At 41.6% G+C, this 20,763-nt stretch overlaps 1 protein-coding gene across 7 annotated transcripts; it reads right to left on the bottom strand.

Moving 5' to 3' along the window:
- Positions 1-4,378: 4,378 nt before the first annotated feature.
- On the bottom strand, positions 4,379-18,877 carry U2AF1 (U2 small nuclear RNA auxiliary factor 1). 7 transcript variants are annotated; one of them, XM_066314133.1, is made up of 8 exons: positions 18,739-18,877; positions 16,220-16,307; positions 13,402-13,468; positions 9,174-9,223; positions 8,490-8,588; positions 7,199-7,332; positions 6,809-6,901; positions 4,379-4,632 (listed from the first exon to the last, which is right to left on the bottom strand). In XM_066314133.1, exons 1-8 carry the CDS (start codon positions 18,780-18,782, stop codon positions 4,500-4,502), a joined length of 708 nt encoding a protein of 235 aa, XP_066170230.1. In that variant the 5' UTR covers positions 18,783-18,877; the 3' UTR covers positions 4,379-4,499. The 7 variants fall into 7 exon arrangements, with proteins under 7 accessions (XP_066170230.1, XP_066170229.1, XP_066170232.1 ...); XM_066314132.1 differs by lacking the exon at positions 13,402-13,468 and adding an exon at positions 12,526-12,592 and having other exon boundaries at positions 18,739-18,876; XM_066314135.1 differs by lacking the exon at positions 18,739-18,877 and adding an exon at positions 16,507-17,378.
- Positions 18,878-20,763: the final 1,886 nt, after the last annotated feature.

Raw genomic sequence — 20,763 nt, 5'->3', positions numbered from 1 at the left:
AAACACCCAAACAACACAAATTATGCAAAAGGCCGGGACCGATGCTTATCAGAGCACCAAGAATTCGGCCCTTGCAGCTGAACAGTCAGAGATAAGCACACCCTGCCCCCTCCCGCCTTTGATACCTCAAACGAGCCGCTGGCTCCCTGCCCCGAGCTCTTGGCTACCACCCTTCCACCCGATCCCACACATCCAATTTACAGTTGAAACTTGAGATCAATTGAATAAACGCCACTCCTGGCAGAAAGCACCAGCAGGGAAACAGGGATCTTCTAAAGCAGTTCTGCTGCTGAAGGACCACAGGGCTGCAGAGTGAGGCTGTGCTGTCCTCTGGCTCGTGGCTCTCCTAGCTAAGGTTCTAATTTTGTAAAGAATAAAACATGAAAGGTTAACAGGGGATCAGAGGTTTTTCACTGATGAGCACATTGCTGACAAGGAGGGACTGACTACACAGCTGAGGAGCTACACTGGATTTTCCATACAAGTGCATTTAACACAGTGAAAATCACTAAAAACAGAGTTGGAGACTCTCACCACTGACAAGTGCAACACGGATTGCCCAGGAAAGTTGTGCACTCCCCAGCCCTGGAAGTGTTCAAGAACAAGCTGGAAGGGGCTCTGAGTAACTTGGTCCAGTGCAAAAGGTCCCTGCCCACATGATGGGACATGATGGCCATTAAGGCCCCTTCCAACTCAAATTATTCAGTGATTTGTAAAAAACCAGCTAATTGGATGGATTCAGAAATAACTTGTGGATGGCTTTAGAAAGCACCATGGATTGATCCAATGTGAAGATACATTAACTTACTCTACAGCCATCTGTACATAATTTTGGTGTGTTGTTGTTTTTTTTAATTGAAATCCATTTGCTCCAGGGTAAGAGTGTACAGTAACACAGCTCAGCTTCAGCCTTGCAGTAAGTGCAAACATTCTCTCCTGTGTCAGCCTTGCCATTACTTCCTTAGCAGCTAAAAAGAAACACCAGCTCAGTTGTGTTTTTCAGCAAGAACTTTTCCTGACCAGGACTGTTTTTAGGGAATCTTCAGTGCAGCAGTGTCTGGAGAATGAAATGATTTACCCACACCCTCCCCAGATGCTATGAAAACAGTTTCACTTCAAATGTATTAAAGACAGCAGATGCAGTTTAAGGTGCTGATGTACAATCATTAACACCCAAAATTCTGCAGCCTGGATGGTGCAAAACCAGGAGGAATCATCTTTTAAAAGTCATGACCCCTTCTGATTATTTTTTTTAATTAAACACATTCCTTTTGTAAAAGTGAGCTTTCTTGTCCTCTGCAGACCCCACAACAGAAATTTGCAGGTTCTTCCTACAAACCTACCTTAACAGCCTAACCAAAAGCCTTATCAATTAAAAGAACCCAAATCAACCCTCCCCCCAACTCCTAACCAAGTTGCACTCTTAAAATTCAACTTGGTCACAAATATGGAGAGTCTGAGGTTATTTTAGCTGATGACATGCTTCACCTGCTCTGAAAAACAGAAGGCAAAGAATTGCTCAAACAATAGCTTAAGATCTAAGAAGTTGAAGCTTTACTCTATGTCCTCATTAGGTATTTAGAGAGCGGCATCCAATCTAAAGGAAAGGGATAATTTTTGTCAGATTCTTATAAAAAAAGGCTTTATTTTGAACAAGTTTTCTCCATTTGGTTTTACAGTCTCAACATACATCATATTCATGGACAAGCAGCGTTTTCACAGAATAAGAGCCAAATACAAAGAAGAAAAAGCCACTGGGGATTAACCGTTTTAACCTAATTGACTCAGGCTTCAGAAAATCCTGTATGCTGTCACTTATTTGAGGTAAAGGAATTCCATAAATTAAGATCCACTGTTCGACAGAAGAGTAAAAGATGAAATGGTTGAGAAGTAGGAACATTGGGGAGGAAAAAACAAATCTTAAAAGACATTACGGGCAACAAGAGAAGGGGGAGGTAGGATTTCCACTTGGTTTGTATTGGGGAACCAACACTTGGGTCTATCAGGTGTAAATGTTTAACCAAATTGGTGCAGTTTAAATTTCAAATTTGATGAATTTTACTGGTAGCACAGTCTCAGGAGGTGAACCTAAGAAGATATGTCATGCACTCAGTTTATCTGCTGAATGCTGTCACTAGGCACCCATTAGAGAATCCAGTAAAATCTGCTGCTTTCAGTGCCCATTCCAAAATATTCCAGTTACATGGGGAATTTTTGGGCAGCTGTGCAATCAGATCATAAAATTACACATTTGGTAGAATTTTAGAATGCTTTCTCACGTAAAATTGTACTGGGAGAAGAGAGAAAAATCAACCGTCCACTATCTGTTCATGCAAAAATATACCTGCAGTGAAACAGGATTTAGATAAAACAGATTAAAGCCATTACAGGGACACATTTTTACTTTTTTTTTTAACTAACTTTATAGAACAACTAACTTTTCAACTAGCTTTACAGAGCAAATCTTAAACCTTTTAAATAGTATCCACACTGTATTAGATACCGTTTAAAATACAAAAACTATCCTCACCTTTTGTAGTTTGAGATTTAAATTAGATCACAAATAATCCTGAATCTCACTTAAGAGAAATATGGAACTAGATTAATATCCTGTAAACTCTAAGAACTTAATTATCAATGTGAAATTCCTAATGCCCAGAAGAAATACATTTCAGCTCAGTCATTTAATGCCAGACACCGCTCAATTTCTTCCAGTAAAGCATCATTTGATTTATGTACTTACAACAAAACACCATGTGGAGATGGGCTTCACTGCTTGAGTGATATTTCTTCAAAAAGGGTCCTGGCACACCAAGTTCCAAAGTCTGGTTGGCCAAACCATCCAGTGGGAACAAAAAAAATTCCAATTGAACTGGTGCAGGGATTTAGTTTAAGAAGCAAAGCAGATTAATTTAGAAAAACTCAATTTTCAATATTGTTTTCCAAGTTCCAGTGAGAAAAATGGTTTTATACTTAAGAGGCAGAAAGAAGCTGGTTTGTTAATCATCTGACTATGTGATGCATCCATATCTTATTTCCATTTTTTTGGTAAGAATCACCAAGGAGCAGACTTATCATTTATATAGCAAGTTATCTGGCTCAGAACTAAGGAAGCTCTAGCAAATTCTCTCCCCAACTGGAAAGCTGTGTTTTATTGCGTAGTTTTGTGCACATCAAGTTTTGTTTTGCACAAATATGATCAATGACCAAAACTTCTTGCTACATTAAACTCTGGATAAAAGAAGACATGAATGAGGTGAAACTGCAAGTCAACCACTGTACAAACTGTCCCTCAGAATTCCAACATTTCCACTGAAGCTTTAACACTTTGGGACACAACCTATGATGTTCAGCAATTGCGCAATTCAAGCTCAAAAATAATAAAGGAAAAAAATATTTGTGAAGGAACTGCCATCTGTCCATTAGCTTTCATCACACTGCAGACCATGAGAAAGGTGGAAAAAAGACTGATTTTCCACTAGCATCCAACTAGTTTTCTATGACCTTGAACACTAAGGAAATGCTTTTCATTAAATGGCAGGTGAGAGCATAGATTAGAAAAAAAAAAATCTGTTAAGAAATTTGATCCTTGCATTCAGGACCTTGCATTTCCTGCAAAAGCACTTCTCTATCATGTTGCATGAAGCATTAATTTTGGTGGGTTTTTTTTTCCACAAAACTCTCACCTGCCTATTGTGAATCATTGAATAAAAATAGTTTTTTTCCACACTGCACTAGGCAACTTTCTTTCCATCTAAAGAAAGGAATTTAGTCAAGAATTATAAAAAGCTGAACTACGAACTCTGGCACAGCCAGGAGCAGCCACTCAGCTATGCCAGAGTGCTTAGAAAATAGGCAGCCAGGAGTAGCAACTCAACACTACTCCGGAGTGCTTAGAAAATAGGCCTTCAATTTTACACCAAGAAATTGGATTTATTGTAAATGCCACAGTCACATTGATAGACAGAGCACAGACTTCTGGTAACAAACAAACATACATTTTTGTAACTAAGCGTTTCTACTCAGTAAATAAATGCATTTCGCACAGCCTTCCTCTTAAATGTGCCTAAACTAACCTAAATAAGCAGACAGCATAGCAGAAAAGGGAAACTTATGTAACTGTTTCTTAAGCAGTATATTATTTTTACTATGTATATAATATTTTATATTATATACACACACATTTTTCATCAACAGTTCAAATTATACCCGAATAAAATAAAACTTTTAAAAAAAAAACCCCAAACCAAAACTGGCGCTCCTCCAATACATTTACCACCTTTCCCTCAGGCAGACTTAACCCACGTCTATTTGTCAAGATAGAGGAATGACAGTTAAAAAGACTTCCCCCCCCACAAGAAACAAGTTACACAAAGAATACTGTATCACTACAAATTTTTTATTCAGAAGCCCATCTTTTTTAAAAAAAATTGTCATTATGAACTTGTTTGGTCAAACTACAACACTTTCTAGCAGACATACAGTAAAAATGGCATGGCTCAGAATCGACCGGACCGTTCGCGGTCCCGTGACCGCCTCCTGTCGCGCTCGCGGCCGCCGCCTCCTCCTCCGCCACGGCCACGGTCTCTGGATCTAGACCGGCGCTCGCGGGACCTCGACCTGGATCTATGCCTGAAAACAAACGTTGGACATCTTACTGGCTCATCCCCAGGCAGAAATTTACTTGCAGTATCACACAGCAGAATGCGTAATTGAGAATGGGAGGGAGGAGGGAAAAGCGACCTGGGGATCTATGCCTGAAAACAAACGTTGGACATCTTATTGGTTCATCCCCGGGCAGAAATTTACTGGCAGTAAAGTAAATTTCTACCACTTGCAGTAAAGTAAAAGTTCTACCACACAGCAGAACGCGTAATTGAGAATGGGAGGGATGAGGGAGAAGAAAGGCAGTTTGTAATTAGAAGGGTTGGTTAATTGGCACTTAAATGTATTTACAAACTGTGCTGACTCCCCATATGAAATTTGAGCAAACAGGTACAAGAGCTGGCTCTTCCCTGCAGTCACCTGTTCCAATGGATGTGCAAACCCTAAGGAAAGGCACGGCTACACTGCTGTTATGTAAAGCAGGAGATCTATGCCTTCAGAGAAAGTCTGGACATTTTATTGTTTCATCCTAGGCAGCAATTTACTTGCAGTACCACACAGAACACATAATTGAGAATGGGAGTGATGAGGGAGAAGAAAGGCAGCGTGTCATTAGAAGAACTGGTTAATTGGCACTTAAATGTATTTACATGTATTTATAAACTGTTTAAATTTCATACTGGGAGTCAGCACAACCAGGTATAAGAGTTGGCTGCTCCCTGCAGTCACCTGTGCCAATGGATATGCAAACCCTAAGGAAAGGCATGGCTACACTGCCGTTATTTAAAGCAGGAGAAGGGGACACCTGCTTTGGCAGGCAGGAACAGCTCTTAGCAACACACATCAAAAAGATTACAGCAGCTTCTAAGTCCACTCATATTAAATCAATTGCATTAATTAGCAATTACAATCCAATTCTCTGTTGTTGTTCCCTCTACATGATTTCCAGCCCCCCAGGACATCAGCACTGGCAAAGCATCTTCCCTGCCTCTTAGGTTGATAAATTCAGGAAGGGAGCTAAAACCACCCAGAACATACCACTATCACAGCTACTATCAATCAGCTTTACTGAATCTGAGAGTTCCAGATTTGTAACAGTGACCAAAAGGTTAATATAAAAAACATACTTGGTCTTTTTCATAAAGCATTCAAGTATCTGAAAAAATTTACTTAGCCACAAATACATACGGCTAAGCAACACAATCTGTTTTTCAAAGTTAAATTCATTCTCAGATTCTGAAGCATTGCCAATTAGAAATGTTTATAGGAAAAACACATTCACAGTCCCAGGCTCCTTCTGTAATTGACAGAAATCTACAAAAATCATACTATATATAAAAGCAAGATCAAAATTTTTATATGCCTATCCCAAACAGCAAGGTCTTAAATGCAAGCAGACTGAATCCAGTTCTAAATGAACCATCATAGGAACAGCAGTGTCAAAAGCCTTTCTGCAAGGTACCTCACTAAATGAATAATTTAATATATAATAAAATGTATTTATATATATATATATATATATTTTTTTTTTTTTTACACTATTAAGCAAAATTACTTCTCCTCCTACTGGGAATTCCTATCAAGAAAGGACACACTGTGAAGCTAAAAGGGAGCCCCATACAGTGACTGGCTGGTAAAAACAGTAAGAAATGAAAACAGGCTACAACATTCCACCATTAACAGCTGAATGCAAATAAAGTTGGCTCCTGAGTATAATCTACAGATATGCTTGACTGCACATTATGCTGAAAGCTGCCAATCTGGTGCTGCAAAAATGCCCCATTGGCCAGGCAGCCTGCATCTAAGAAAGGCCATGAGCAAAGACATTTAGAAGAGAATAAAACAGAAGCAGCATAAAGCAACTTCTCCCAAATAATATCCATCTGTATACTTCACAGTTTGGAGATCTGAACAGGATTTAAATGTACTCAGTAGCTCAGTGAATCTTCTCCTTGAACCCTGCCTTCCACACCAGCCTTCAGAATCCACGGCATTGCAGAACAAGAAGCACCGTATTTTTAGAGTCCTACTCCTTTGTTCTAAACTGGCCACTTGTCAGCTTGACTTGATACCCTTTGGCATATGCCAGACATGTATCAGAAAAAACAAGAGGACTTGGCTCAAGTTTAAAGATTTGCCTTCAGATTTTTCAGCAACTGACCCTTAAATTACTTGCTTTAGTAGTGTTTAAAAACAAACTTACTTTTTACGACGCCGCCCATACAACTCGCGCCTCAACTCCCGAGAAATGGGCTTCAAATGCATGAAGTTGCAGAACCCTCCTCGTGTACACTCTCTGAAACAGAATTCAAGAGGCACAGTTAGAATTCCCAGCTCTGCACTATCTGCTAAGACCTCTAACACCTCTAATATTAACCGCAGTAAACTACAAACATCATTTACTGACACCACCTCACTTCGAGGAGAAAATCCCCAAAATATGGCAAAAGGCAACAAGAGGTTCACTGCAGGTACCTGAGGTGGTTTTCTCCCTGCACTCAGCTACATGTAAAATCTACCCCCAAAAGCAGCCTCCCTGCTGTGCAAACCCCCGCCAGGCCGCCAAGGCAGGAGGGAGGAGCCCTTGCCTTACCCCATCTCGTACTGACGGCAGCAGGCCTCTCTGAAGTCAGTCACGGGGGAGAGCTCGGCATGGATGGGCTGCCCATTGAACCAGCGATTGTTCAGGTCGATCACGGCCTTCTCTGCATCCTCTTCACGGCGGAACTGAAAGTAAAACCAACGTTTTCCTTACAGTACAGGGAAGAGATGGGGTAGATGAAAGACTCCTGTCAAATCAGCTGTGTGATTTCTGAGGATCAAGGGTAGTAATGAAACTAGAAGCTATTTCAGGTTTCTTGGACGGTCCATCAAATCAAGGGTGAATACGGCAGCTTTTCATTAGCTGGGACTCAAGGGCAATCAAAACATTGATTTTCCTCTTCATTATGTTCTGTTTGGTCTTTTAAGTGAGAAAGACAGTCAATAGAAGACACTCTGTTTTCTTAATACATCTTTAAACCAAGGGAATGCTTATAAACACTTTCTGGAGCATCAACAGTAATGCATTTTTTCCAAACATTTGAGAGAAATTTATATAAAAATTGGAGCCTGCATTCATTTAAATGAGCATTTACAGAATTCAGATCCTGTTTTACAATGAATGTAAAACTTTAATCTAAAATCCCTTTTCACAGCTAATTACTTTAAAACAACTTTTTTTTTTCTGATTGTGACCTACACCGTCAAGAATTTCAGGCCTGAAAATACTTTTCAGCTGAGGGAATCTACAGCCAAAATATTCACAGGAACTCTCTCACATCTCCCCACACTGTAAACACAGCAAAATTTCTGCAGGTGACAACTTTGCACTAGCTATTCAAGAGATACCAATGACTTCTAAAAGCTAAACCTAAGTGCTCCAGTTTGCACCTTGATCCACGCAGATACTGCCAAATCTAACTTGGTCACTGACACTGTGTTTAACTGGGAAGTTAGAAAATGAATGCCCCTGTGTCATATAAACATCTCTCATACTGATGTGCATTGAAGGGCAGCATGATGCTAAGACATATCTCAAATAAATCCTGCCACACTGAACAGTCCAGCAGGTGGTGACTGTTTGTATTAAAGAAATTGAAAGTGTTAATGTTTCTGAAAATTACATAGATTTTTAACTCTCAAGAAAGTTTCTCAAAATCCTTTAAAGTTTCTTTTGGATTCCTTTATCATTTTTACTCTACTTTAAACTGTAAAGTTACAGTATAGCTTATATATCAAAGAGCTTCCCTTGCAAAAGAAAATCTACAATCACACAGTAGCTTTAAAGTTCTAAATCAATAAATACCACCCCTCCTGATTAGATGAGCATCTCTTCATCCTACCTTTACATATACATTTCCAACTAGATGATCTCCAAGGTTGTCACAAACGTTCATCTCCTCAACCTCGCCGTATTTCTCCTCCATTTCTGTGAAGACCTCCTAAGCACAAAGCAACCCAAACAGAAGTTAGCAGCATATTATTTTTAACTACAGAAATATTGCATCTAACTCTTTTAGTATAAAAAAGACCTTCCTTGGAAAAAAGCAAGATCGCTTGATTTTTTTTTTTTTACATTTTTGGGTTTAAAATTAGTACTTGCTTGGCCATCTGTAAGCACAGCACTACCAAGATACAATAAAAACCTACAAGGAAGCATGCACAGCATACACAGGATACACTGAAAACACAACACAGAAACCTTGATGCTAGCTTCAGGTACTTTGCTTCTAAACAAATAATTAAGAGTACTTTACATTTAATAAAAAAAAAAAGAGATTACACAATCAAAATGCTACATCACTTAAGCTGCTGATGTTAAAACCAGCCTATTTCAAGCAGAGAAATTAAAGCCAAACTAACCAATGGTTACACCAGAAATATTTAATACAAAGCTTTATGCTTTATGTGAACACCTGAGGAAATAAGTTGCTTTTCCTGAATCCACTGAACTGTGCTATCCACTACATCCATTAAAGTTATTGGTGGTGACAAATCCAGTGACACTGCAATGCACCTTTACATACCTCAAAGAACTCATCATAATGTTCCTGCATCTCAACATCGCTCACAGCACCTGCAAAAGTCAAAGAGTCAGATCGATTAGAGCCTGCCAATGAGCAAGAGGAGATTTTGATCAAACTACAAAACAATCTAGAGAGGCCGTCTGGAGCATAAGAGACACCACATAGCATGGAGCTAACTAACAGGAATATTGCAAAATAAGGATGTATGAAGAGCTTTGAGTCCCCAAAGTTATCTGTCAAAAACATTACATTGATATGATCAAATCAAAGCAAGTTTTAATCAGAGCCAAACTTGTATGCCACAAATTTAAAGGGGGAAAAGAATTACTCTGAAGTATCACTTAAAATTTAATGTACAGTCCCACTCTCTAACTACCAACAGTTTTACCTAAACAGAAGGCAAGTGCTTGGTTACAATTCCATACTTTAAAATATTATTGCAATTTAGTGTTACTCTTCCTAAAGGCAGAAATTTATGTCCACTTCTCCAGCATATGCACTAGAATTTGAGAGCTCACAATGCAAAATAGGCCAATTTTTTTTTTAATTTGCTGAAAATAATTACTGAAATGACACAGTTTTTTCAGTGGCCTCAATGCTCTGCAACAGAGAGCCATTTTCTAGCTGGAGTTTGACTATCACTTCATTTTTCTATAGTCCTGCAGAACATCTTTCAGTGCAAGACAAGCCAGCCTTATATTCAAGTTATGATTATTTTCATGCTACAAGCTGGACTTCAAAAACGAGTGCTGCTTGCCTGCTGCTACAAAACCCAACGTAAGTGTGGCGTCTTTTTCAAAGCATTAAAAGTATAAAACTGAATTTCATTTATTTCTTCCAGCATACAGCACTTTAAACAAGCTGTATACATTAAAGCCATTAGATTAGCTCTTCAGCAGTTAAGTGGTTTATTAGGATCAAGCGGAGCAGTTTTACAACAAACCCTGCATTTTATGCAAGAAAAATATGCGAGTGTTTAAAATTACAAACCAGACTGGTTTGCTTCACAGAATGTGAAAGACAAGAAACTGAGCCAATAAAGCTGAGTTTACTCATTTTCAGGCTGCTATGAAAAAAATTTTGGCTAGTATTACCCACTTGGACAAACTTTATGTTTTTCTTCAAAGGCTCAAATATTAATCAGCCACACTCTCTGGAACTGTAATTCCTGTTCTTCCACCCAGCCCACCTCCATAAGAGGCAATGGGGCATTTGGTTTATAGTTTAGGCTAACAATGTTTCTGCATTAGAGATGTGTTTGCTTTGAAGAAATTTCTTCTCCCCTATGGTTACAGCAAATTAAGGAATATCAAACATTAAACCATTAATTCTAGGCAGTTTAACACTTAACTATATTCCCAAGGTTCTGCCAACACCACTGATAACAGCTTACTAACACCTAAGGATTTTTTTGTTGTTTTTAAAGGTATCAGACAGGGGCTCTGTGAGCCTCAGTGGGAATAACTATTTTTTTTACCAGTTGGACAAGTACTAAAACCTTTTTTTTTTTTTTTGTAAAATTAGGAGATCACAGGCAACAGTTAGTTAATGACTACTTCAATGACCTTCCAAAGTGCATACAAATGCACAGGCTTTACAAACATCCATATTCCAGGGCTACTGGTATCTGAACCATGAGAAGCCCAACTACTAATTAAAATACTCAGGAAACTATTGCTGTTCCAAACTAAGGTTAATCCTCTACGACGGCAATAGAAAGGAAGACAGTTAAGCAACAACGACAAGGCATTAAAATAGCTACCCAAGTTATCCATTTAAAATACATGCAAATACTTAAGTAGGGAGAAATACCCAAAACCAAGGAGCCAGGAGTTTCAGCAAACCTACTGCTTGCAGAGCTCCAGCTCTACCCCAGGAGGTACAGTCAGGCTCTGGCACACAGCTACTCGCTTGTCACAACAAACTAGAGTTGGATACCAGCATTTACAACACTGGAGGATCTGTGCAGGACTCTCGCAGCTGTAAATCTAAACAGCTCCACAGACCAAACTGCTGTAACTCTGTGCAAATTAGTTACCAGCTCATTGAGAGTTCAGGGAGAGAGTAGAAACACCCAACTGGCAATGTTTTGGTCTACTGAAACAGTGGTAACTACTAAGCATGTGCAAGGAGAGAACCTACACACCAATGCAACTGGTCAAGCATCTAGACAAGATGACACAGCTCATTTACATGTCCAGCTTGATTGTGTGACAAAACACAAATTACATAATCGAGCCATTATTCCTTTTAGAAGCAAGAGAGACAGCCTTGACTTTCAAGTTAGTGGCTGACTCACAAAGCACCTCTAATCAAATGCTGGTAACTAATCTGAACTAGTCTATAAACTAACAGGAAAAAAAAAAAAAGGAAAAAAAAAAAAAGGATAGCCAAACAAAGCTTTATTACCACACAGTCAATACTCACTTCAACAAGAATATTAGTTAGAAAAGAACACCGACCCTTTTTTGGTTCAATTTTTTTTTTAAATCTTATTCTAATATTGATGCTTCAATTACAATGATAAATCAGTTAATCGCCGATCAACAATCCTGGGCATTAACTGCTGCCAGTCTCACAGGAGGTGTGTTTGCTTATGCCCATTTGTATCTCAGGAGGAGTCATTAAATTACTCCATGACCATACCCAAATGCCTTCCCCTCCTCAAAAGCACTTTAAAAAAAATACTTGTCTTAGGTAAATACACCAAATGGCATTGGAATTTGAATTTTTAAAGCATGGAAAGAATTTTAAGCATGCACCCATCCAGAAAGGACAGCTGCTAGAAGGGGTTAGTCAGTCATGGTGTGTTCTTCCAAAGTGCACTCCCTAAATGGAAGCTGCATTAACCTAGGACAAATTTATGCATGCAGTCTGAAAAGTTTCAGTTAAAGTTCTCTTAACTTCAAGTTCTCTTAATTTACAGAGCAGGACACTTGTTCTGGATGAAGTCAATGTGTCACTGTCCTGCTCTTTTCGACAGTGGAACCTAATGGATAGCACAAAAACATACAGAAAACCATTCCTAGGATGCAGGCAACTGGCAGGGAGAGAGGTGACAGGAAGAAAGCAGTGCAATCAACACTGCTTCACAGGGGAAGTACAATTTCAACTTTTTTTGATTTAATAGTTGGTTTTCAGATTCCCCTCATAGTTTTGGGAGTAGGGAGGAAGGTAGTGGGACAAAAAAAGTTTTGTTTTGGGGTGGTTTTTTTTTGTGTTTGTTTTGAACACATGTAACGAAACGTGGTCAGTTTGATCTGTTAAACTAAAATGGCAGACCAGCTTAAGTCGACACTGAGCTCTGACAATCAAGCCCAGGGAACCAGTGAAGGAACTTGTATGAACTTACAGCGCAAACCGTCAGCAGACTGGGAAGAGTTTTGAGGGTTACGGTAAATGTTCAAGAGGGCAATGGTCTGAAATACAAAACGCAACAACTTTATATTATGGAAAATAATTTTAACAAGAAACTGGTTTCCTTTAGGGTCGCTTTAGCCGAGTCTGTGCTGAAAGAGAGGTGGTTATTCTCTCCCAAGCAGGAGAACTTGCACTTAGCTAGTGACCTTTCTATATCAACCTAACACTGTAAAATAACAGAGATCTCATGATACTCCATTATTGTATTCTTAATTTCACTCCATTAATCTATATGACTATAGAGCGGCTTTGCACAATTTCAGACACCTCTGAAAATAGGTGGTATCCAAACACAGCAGTCACATTACAAACATAATAATTTGAATTTGGTATTAGTGAATGGCTTCTTAGCAGCAAAATCCCAGGAAAGGAAGTAATACAATAATTGGAGCATAACATGAAATCTCCATTTTCCTAAAAAAGATGAAACAAAACCCAGTTTTAGGACTTACCGTACATCACGTATGTACCTATTTTTTTTTTTTTGGGGGGTGGTGTTAGATCAAGAATTTGAGAAATGCCTGCAGTTTAACCCTTTCGAAAGAATGCAGTGTTACTAAGTAATAAAGTTCCACTTCACAACACAAAAGGGAATCTGCATCAAGTCCAATTTGTGCAGTCCACTCTGCATTCAGAAACTGCACACGTTCCACAAACCCTTGATCTGTGCGCAAGAAGAGTTCCGTCACTTGTCCTGTTTGCAACAGCTTTATGTCAGCAGCTCAGAAGCCAACATTATTTTCTCATAATTAGGAGTGGGCTCTTTAACACCATTCTTTAAAAAAATTTCTCCAACTGTGGGACTTACAGTGTGAGCCGTCAGCCGTCTGTGCACTGTTTTGGGGGTTACGATAGATGTTTTGAATCAAGATGGTCTGCGGGGAAAAAAAATAAAAAGGGGAATTCTACTGGCTGCTGTGCATATAATAGACAATTGCAAAGAGACAACTTGTTTGCAAACAGCTAAAAGTAATATTTTATCCTTTAAGACTTCCTTTTGTATTTGCAGAGTATCTTCCGAAATTGCATACAGACCATCATATTATGAAAACAGTTTTAATTAACCACCAAGAAAGAGCTGCATTTGTCTCAACAGCTATCCTCAAAATGGGAGGTGTGAGGCCCAGTAACCTAAAATGTCACACGAGGTATTCAGGAGATGCCTAAACTTTCGAGACCAGATTCACTACTGCAAGTCTAGTGGGGGGAAAAAAAATAAGTGTTATGTGCACAGCCACGTAATACATAATGCCACAGTGTCCAAAATGCTACACCAGACCATAAGGCCTTTAGGCAACTGCTACATCTTGTTTTGTGCATCAGGGTTTTCTTGGTGGAATTTCTGTTTAAATAATATAATAGCATCATAGGTTCACATGTTTCCGATCCTTCAAATAAGGACAATATCCTTTTAGCCCTTCTGCTTTTTACTTGAAGAATTAGCCCAGGCAGACTTGAAACCTTACATTTGTACCGTTCTTCTTAAAATCAAGTTGTCTGAAAAAACAAACCATGTTTAAGTTAGTAAACTAATATTACAAAAAAATTCCAAACGTCCATATCACTGTAAGCAGCTCAAAAACTGAGATTTGATTACTCTTAAAATACAAGTTCAATGTTAGTCAGTATGAATGGCAATCCCCAAGTAACTTTAGCTTAGACATTATTATTATTAGTCACAGTAAGAATTCAGAGCTTACAGAAGTCACAGGACCAGCAATGTCACACCTACATTCACTACTCATTTAACATGTAAAAAACCATACAACTGTAACATCACATTTACAATCACACACTTGTTTTATTGTGGGTCCAGCCATACCAACCAAAGCTTTGTGCTTCCATGGCCCAGGTTTAAACTACCTATGCTTTAGCCTACAACTGGAGAGTGCCAGAAACAGGCATCTCGTTATGGTGTTTCTGCTGACTGGGGGTAATTCGATCACCCTGGATTGTGTGACCTTTCCTAACACAGCTCTCTTCTGTAAAGTAGCTGCACAAGGTTAAAACACTGTGCTGGTAACTTTCCTGTTAGCAAGATCCCTGTTGTATTTTCTATCACAGCTGATTGTCAACCTGCACACAAATGTAAGATTTCTGCAGACCCCACACACTGCCAGGGACCTGGGAGACGTCACAGCACACGAGGCTGTGCAGTACCAGACCTCCCTGGCTGAATGGGACGTGTCCTGCTAACCCACTTCAGCTAAAATTGCTAAGCAGAGCCTAAAGCAAAGCTAAAGGCTGCTCTGACAGAAAGCTATAGTTGCACACAAACTTTTTACCAGTCAAATAAAGAAGTAAACCTTGTGGAATTTTTTGGGTTAGGTTTTCAGGGTTTTTTTAAACTTAAAAGACACTACTTTAGAATATTTTTTGAAATATTTTTTTGTAGCAAACGACCTCAATTTAGGTCTTTAAATAACCAAGTGCACATCCACTTGTGCTCCATGTAGGTCAGGAACATGGGATAATTTTGAAAATGGACAATAATCTTTTGAAATACAGTATCTACACAAAAAAATTTAAAATCCCAGAAGCAAAAAAGTGTTTTGTTGTTTAAGTACCAGAAGTCCCTATCCACCAGTAACCCTGATATTCTCCCCTAAAAGTCCCCCTGCCCACTCAGTTTAACTTGATGATCATAGCTCTGAACCTGTCACAGGGATAGTGCTCCCCTCCCTAATTTCTCCCCCAAATCAACATCAGCCCACGTTTCTCAACTCTGCTCCTAAGCAGATTAAATGAACTTGCAGGAGACTCTGCTGTTATGTGAACTTTTTCTCTGTAGTTAAAAATGCAGTAACTCCCAAAGGCACTACTGCTCATGCACAAAATGCCCAAAGAAATTCATCTGTGTACCTTGACAATCAGCATTGACAGAAAGAGGGGAAACATACATTTCTCCAGGAATGTAATTTGTGAATATTGTACAGCTCATAATAACAAGAATGAAAGCCCTGTCACTCCCTGCACCTTTTCAAATTGATTTTTATTTCTGGCAGACATGCAGCCACACATCATGTCTCTTAACAATGTTCACTGAGCTCAAGACTAAATAATCTGTCATGCCAAATGACAATTCACCCTCAGCAACCAGGCAAGATGTTTTCAATAAACCATTTTTTTTTCCAAAGGAAATATGCAAGTCACACTGAAAACTTAAGAGCCTGGGTCAGAGAGCAAATGTAATGAGGGATGAATGAGTTTTATTCATGAATTAGTTTTCTTCTCTCATCTGCATAAAAGATTGAAGTTCCCACCTTTGGGACAGGCGGGACGTGCTGCCAGTCTGTGATTTAAAAACCCTGGGATGGTTTAAGTGCCTGAACACCACTGAGAAGGCACACTCACCTGAAAGTTAGCACTGGTTGGTCTCTACTACAGGCAAGCTTACAACAGCATCACTTCCTGCAGCCATTAAGGGTGACAGGAGATAATTAGAAATGCTGGGAGAAGTCAATGGAATACCCCCAAAAAAGCAAAGACCCAGATAAACTGGGGCTAAAACTGAACTAATTAATCTGGAGTTTGGCAATTATTCACTTGTATCTGAGAATCTATGTTTTAAAGAAGCCAAAATATACTTCCACAAGAAAAAAAAGAGGAAAAAAAGGGAAACAAACCTGGCTAAATGTTGGTTTGTTGTGCAACCGAGAACATCTGTCTCCATGGCGACAAGCTCCAATTTTGAAATAAAATGAGCAGTTGACCCTGCAAGAAAAAATGAATGAGGTAGTTACACACTGGCACAGAAAACACTTATTTGCAAAAAGAAAAAAAAAAAAAGGCAAAAATAAAAATTTAAAAAAAAAAAAAAACATATGCCCTAAATGTCTTTATCTTGATGTGGAGAAGTAACACAGAAAAAAAGCTCCACATCAAAACTGTACAGGAAAGCATTCCAACCAACCTGTCCACATTCATTCCTTTTAGCCCTAATTTACAGCCAGTGTCTGACCAGTTTCCCCCAAAGTGGTTTCATGATCCACCACACAGAAGTGATCTCTGTTTTACTCTTCTGCTTCTTCAGTCTTGTCTTTACATCAGTTTCAGTGGGTGATGGGATGGAAAATAAGGTGGAAAACCGCCTGAAAATTTACACTGGGAGCTCTGTGGCTGAGGTGATGCAGCCCGGGGTGCAGGCAATAAAACCTGAAACTCACACAGTTGTACCTCTCTCATGTTTTATAAACCACCTGTATAAGTTATACTTGAAGGGTAACTCAGGCTGCTACCAACACAGTACCCGAAATAACTCAGGGAAGAGAAAATCATGTTACAGAAAGAATACACATAAGCAAAATAAATTCATTTAGTTAAGCCATTTCCATGAATATAATTACTGATTTTAAGAGAAAGCTGCTTTCTGCTTTAAACCACAAGTTTTTCTTGAATGATCCAACTCATGACACCTTGATAATGATCTGGGTTTAGAAATGCTACAAAAAACTCCCACAAAAAGGTGTAATTCACACAGAATGATGAAAGAAAACCACAAGGAATTTAGTTACCTTGACAGGGAAATGCAAAATTCTGAAGGGCAAGAAAACTATTATGGGCTATATATGGGTTAAGTGAAATATTAGAATTCTCCTGGAAGAAAAATTATTATTCCCATAATTAACACCAATTCTTTTTCACAATCCTGTGTAATCAACATCAATTCATGGAGGGGAGAATTATTAAAGTACTAAAGCACATCTGATCTCTAGCAAAGCATTCTACTGTAAAATTGCAACATGCTCACTCTTCATTATGTTTTTGAAAACAAACACTTAGCATTATAAAATACTTACTGTCTTTTCTGAACTCTAACCTGAAACAAAAAGAAATACCTAACTACAAAATTTCCAATAGTGCCTCCAACTTCAGCACCTTCTGGAAGGTTCCGTTTGCTTTCTTTAACAGAAAACAAGAGCTGCACAGGAATTTCATGCCCGATTAAACCTCTGTAAAGTGCGTTGCATTAAATTCCTATGTATCTCCTTTGTGTGAAAGGATGCTACAGTAACAGAGCTCAAAAGAGAGGCTGCCGACACTGCTTTCCTGGAATGGCAGCACTACAGTGCAGAGCAGAAGCCCCACGGCCAGGGGCTGACAAGAGTAATTTAGTCCAGCAGCACATCGATGCCCCTTTTTCATTTTTACGAGTGGAAAAACACGCCGGTTTGGTCAGGGCCGATGGTGACCAAATTTTCGTTAGGAGGGTTTTGTGTGTGTGCTTCCAACAACCAGAGAAACTAGAGGCGTTCCCGGACGCGTGGAAGGCTGCAGGCAGAAGCCTGTAGGATCAGGATGCAGCAGTCGGGGAAATCCTCCGCACCCTGGGGAGGGGGGAGAAATAACCAGTCGCTGTCCTTGCAGCAGAGCGGGAGCTCTCGGGCTGCTGCGAGGCTCAGGGACACGAACAAAAGGGGAACAGGAGGAGGAGGAGGCGCTTTCTGGCAGGAGGCGGCGGGAAGCTCCGGCACCCAGCGGCCCCGACAGGAAGGCGCAGCCGCGGGGGGAAGGGCGGAGGGAGGACGGGGGAGGGCGGCGGGGCGCCACGAGGCGCGGGCACACCCTCATGGCGGCCGAGGGAGGGGAGGGAGGGCTGGGAGAGGAGGAAGAGGAAGAAGAGGAGGAAGGAGGGGAGGGAGTGCCCGAGAACGGCCCCGGCCCGGGAGAGGAGGGGGGGGGAGGGGAAGCGCGTGGGCGGGGCCGCCGGGCGCGCGCGCGGGAACGCGCCAGACCCACGCGCCGCCGGGCGCGCGCGCTCCCGGGAGGGGGGGGGGGGAGGGGAAGGGCCTGACGGAGGAGATGGCGGGGTGGGGGGGGGAAGGGAAGGGGACGGGGAGCGCGGCCGCCTCTCGCTTCCCTCTTCCCGCCGCATTCCAGCGGGATGGGAAAGGCGGGGGACGTGGTGCCGGGCGGCGCCCCCGAGGCGGGAGTGAAAGAAACGGGCGAAACGGGCCGGGGGTCCCCCCGCAGGGAAAGAGGGGCAGGGAGAAGGGAGGCAGGGCTGACCGCCGCGATCGGAACAGGCCGCGTCCCCGCGCAACGCGCTACGGGCCTCCGGCCTCCCCTCGAGCTTCCCCCCTCCCTCCCGGGGACACCGCAGCCGCGGGAGCGGCGCGGGAAGCGGGGGAATGGGGCCACTCACTTGTCCTTCTCGGTGCCGAAGATGGAGGCCAGGTACTCCGCCATCTCCCACCGCCCGCCCGCCCGCCGGACCGCCCCGGCGCCGCCGCCGCGTCACAGCGACCGCGCCGGAAGCGCCGCGCTGACGGAAGAAGGGGGGAAGGGGGCGGGGCGAGAGCCGCACGCGGGGTCGCCGCGGCGCGCGCGCAGGGGCGGCGGGGCGGGGCCGGGGGCGTGGCGCTGCGAGACGGGAGCCGAACCTCAAAGGCCGCGGGTTCGAGTCCCGCCCCCGGCCTGAGCGCCTGAGGGGCTGTTCGGGGGCGGCGGCTTCCAATGGTGCACGTTCTGAAGGGGTTTAAATGAAATTAAAATAAAAGGTAAAACATGCTTTTGTGTTAAAAGCGGAGCGTGGAGAAGTAGATCCAGGTTTTTTCTGATTGTTGTTTTGGGAGGTTTCTTGGAATTACGCGCCAAAAGGTGCACGTCTGAACTCAGCGTGCTGAAATTTTGCAAGGGAGTAGCAATGCCTGTGGAAGACTCCAATGCTGTACATCACTGAAAAACACATTGGGAAATAAACTTATTCATTCTGCTGATCCAGAAAACAAAACTGAGTGCTCAGCGTGAGACAAGAAAAAATTCATCTCAGATATTTTGTAGTTCTCTGAAGCAGTAAAAAATACATTTTGTAGAGTTCACAGCTCCAGCCGGACCGTTCACAAAATCATGGAATGGTTTGGAGCAGAATGGACCTTAAAGACTGTGATATATGTTATGAAATTAATTAGCATTTTATTGTAAGATATGGTACAAAGTCATTCATGTGTAAGAAATAAAGGTGTTCAGGAATTGTGCAGTCCCGGCCGGGAACAGGGGAAGCAGCACATTTGGAATGGAACATTTGTCTCCACCAGGAGATGGGTCTCCTCCGAAGATGGGATTACCAATGACCCAGTGATCAACACCTGATGGAAATCTTATCTACATCGGCCTGGGTGTGCATCCCAATACCTGGTTCCCCTAAATGCAATCAAGTGTCCAGCCCTGCCTGGAAAACTATTCATCAGACCAGCAGTGAGGAGAAGAAGATATATGAATATGCAAGGAAAACAAGAGGGACAAAAGGATGAGGTAACCCACTGTCCATTTGAAAACCTGTATAAAAACCGACCCTGCAAAGACAGAATTGGTGAACGGAGGGGGATTCGGTGTGATAGAGGCCGAAACTGAGGTTCACCCAGTGCCGATCCTGGGCTCGACACTGCATTTGTTTGTGGCGGTTTTTTTTACTTTTATATCCAAATTTTTCAATAAGTTTCCTTATTTATAAAATTGGCTGATCATTTATTGCAAAGACCACCTCGTTCCATGGGCAGGGACACCTTCCACTAGACCAGGCTCCACTCCAAGCCTCATCCAACCTGACACCTCCAGCAATTCCTGATTTGGTTTGGGCTGTGACCTGTCTCAGGACAGGGACAGTCCTCCTGACACTGCTCCTTGTCCTGCCCTGTTCATTCTGTGCTCTTCAGGGATGTAAAGCTCACCTCCTTGCTACTTGTAGCTCCTTGCTACTCCCTGCTCCTTCCAACAAACTTGCATTGATTTTTGCTCCGATGTTTTTGCTAAAGCCTTCAGCTGAAATCTGTCAAAGTACATTTTTTCCTGGGGAATCAAAACACTTTTTCAGTGCTTGAAACACGCTGGGTTGTGTGGTGGTGTGAGTCAGGGGAAAGGGATCTTTGCAGCCAGTTTTTTTTCCATGTTTCTTTTTTGTTACACCTATCCATAAATCTCAGGTTAGTGATTTACTGCAGGTTACTTACTCCCTGCCCCAAATTGCTCAGATCTGTTGGGTTAAATGCTGCCACAACCCCTCCCCTGCTCTGCCTCTTTAAGGCTCATTAACACCACTGGGACAACTATCAACCCAGGACAAAACAGTGACAACACCCAGATCTGGTTTGGAGATAAGAGGGCTTAAAGGAAAAATGAGGAGGGAAGCAGCTGGTTTTGAGAGAGGCAGAGCTAGGAGGAAAGGCAGGAA

The sequence above is a fragment of the Sylvia atricapilla genome, chromosome 2, assembly GCF_009819655.1.
Source record: "Sylvia atricapilla isolate bSylAtr1 chromosome 2, bSylAtr1.pri, whole genome shotgun sequence".
Classification (NCBI taxonomy): domain Eukaryota; kingdom Metazoa; phylum Chordata; class Aves; order Passeriformes; family Sylviidae; genus Sylvia; species Sylvia atricapilla.
The sequence above is the reverse complement of the archived record's forward strand: the minus strand, read 5'-3'. Positions and strand labels throughout refer to the sequence as shown.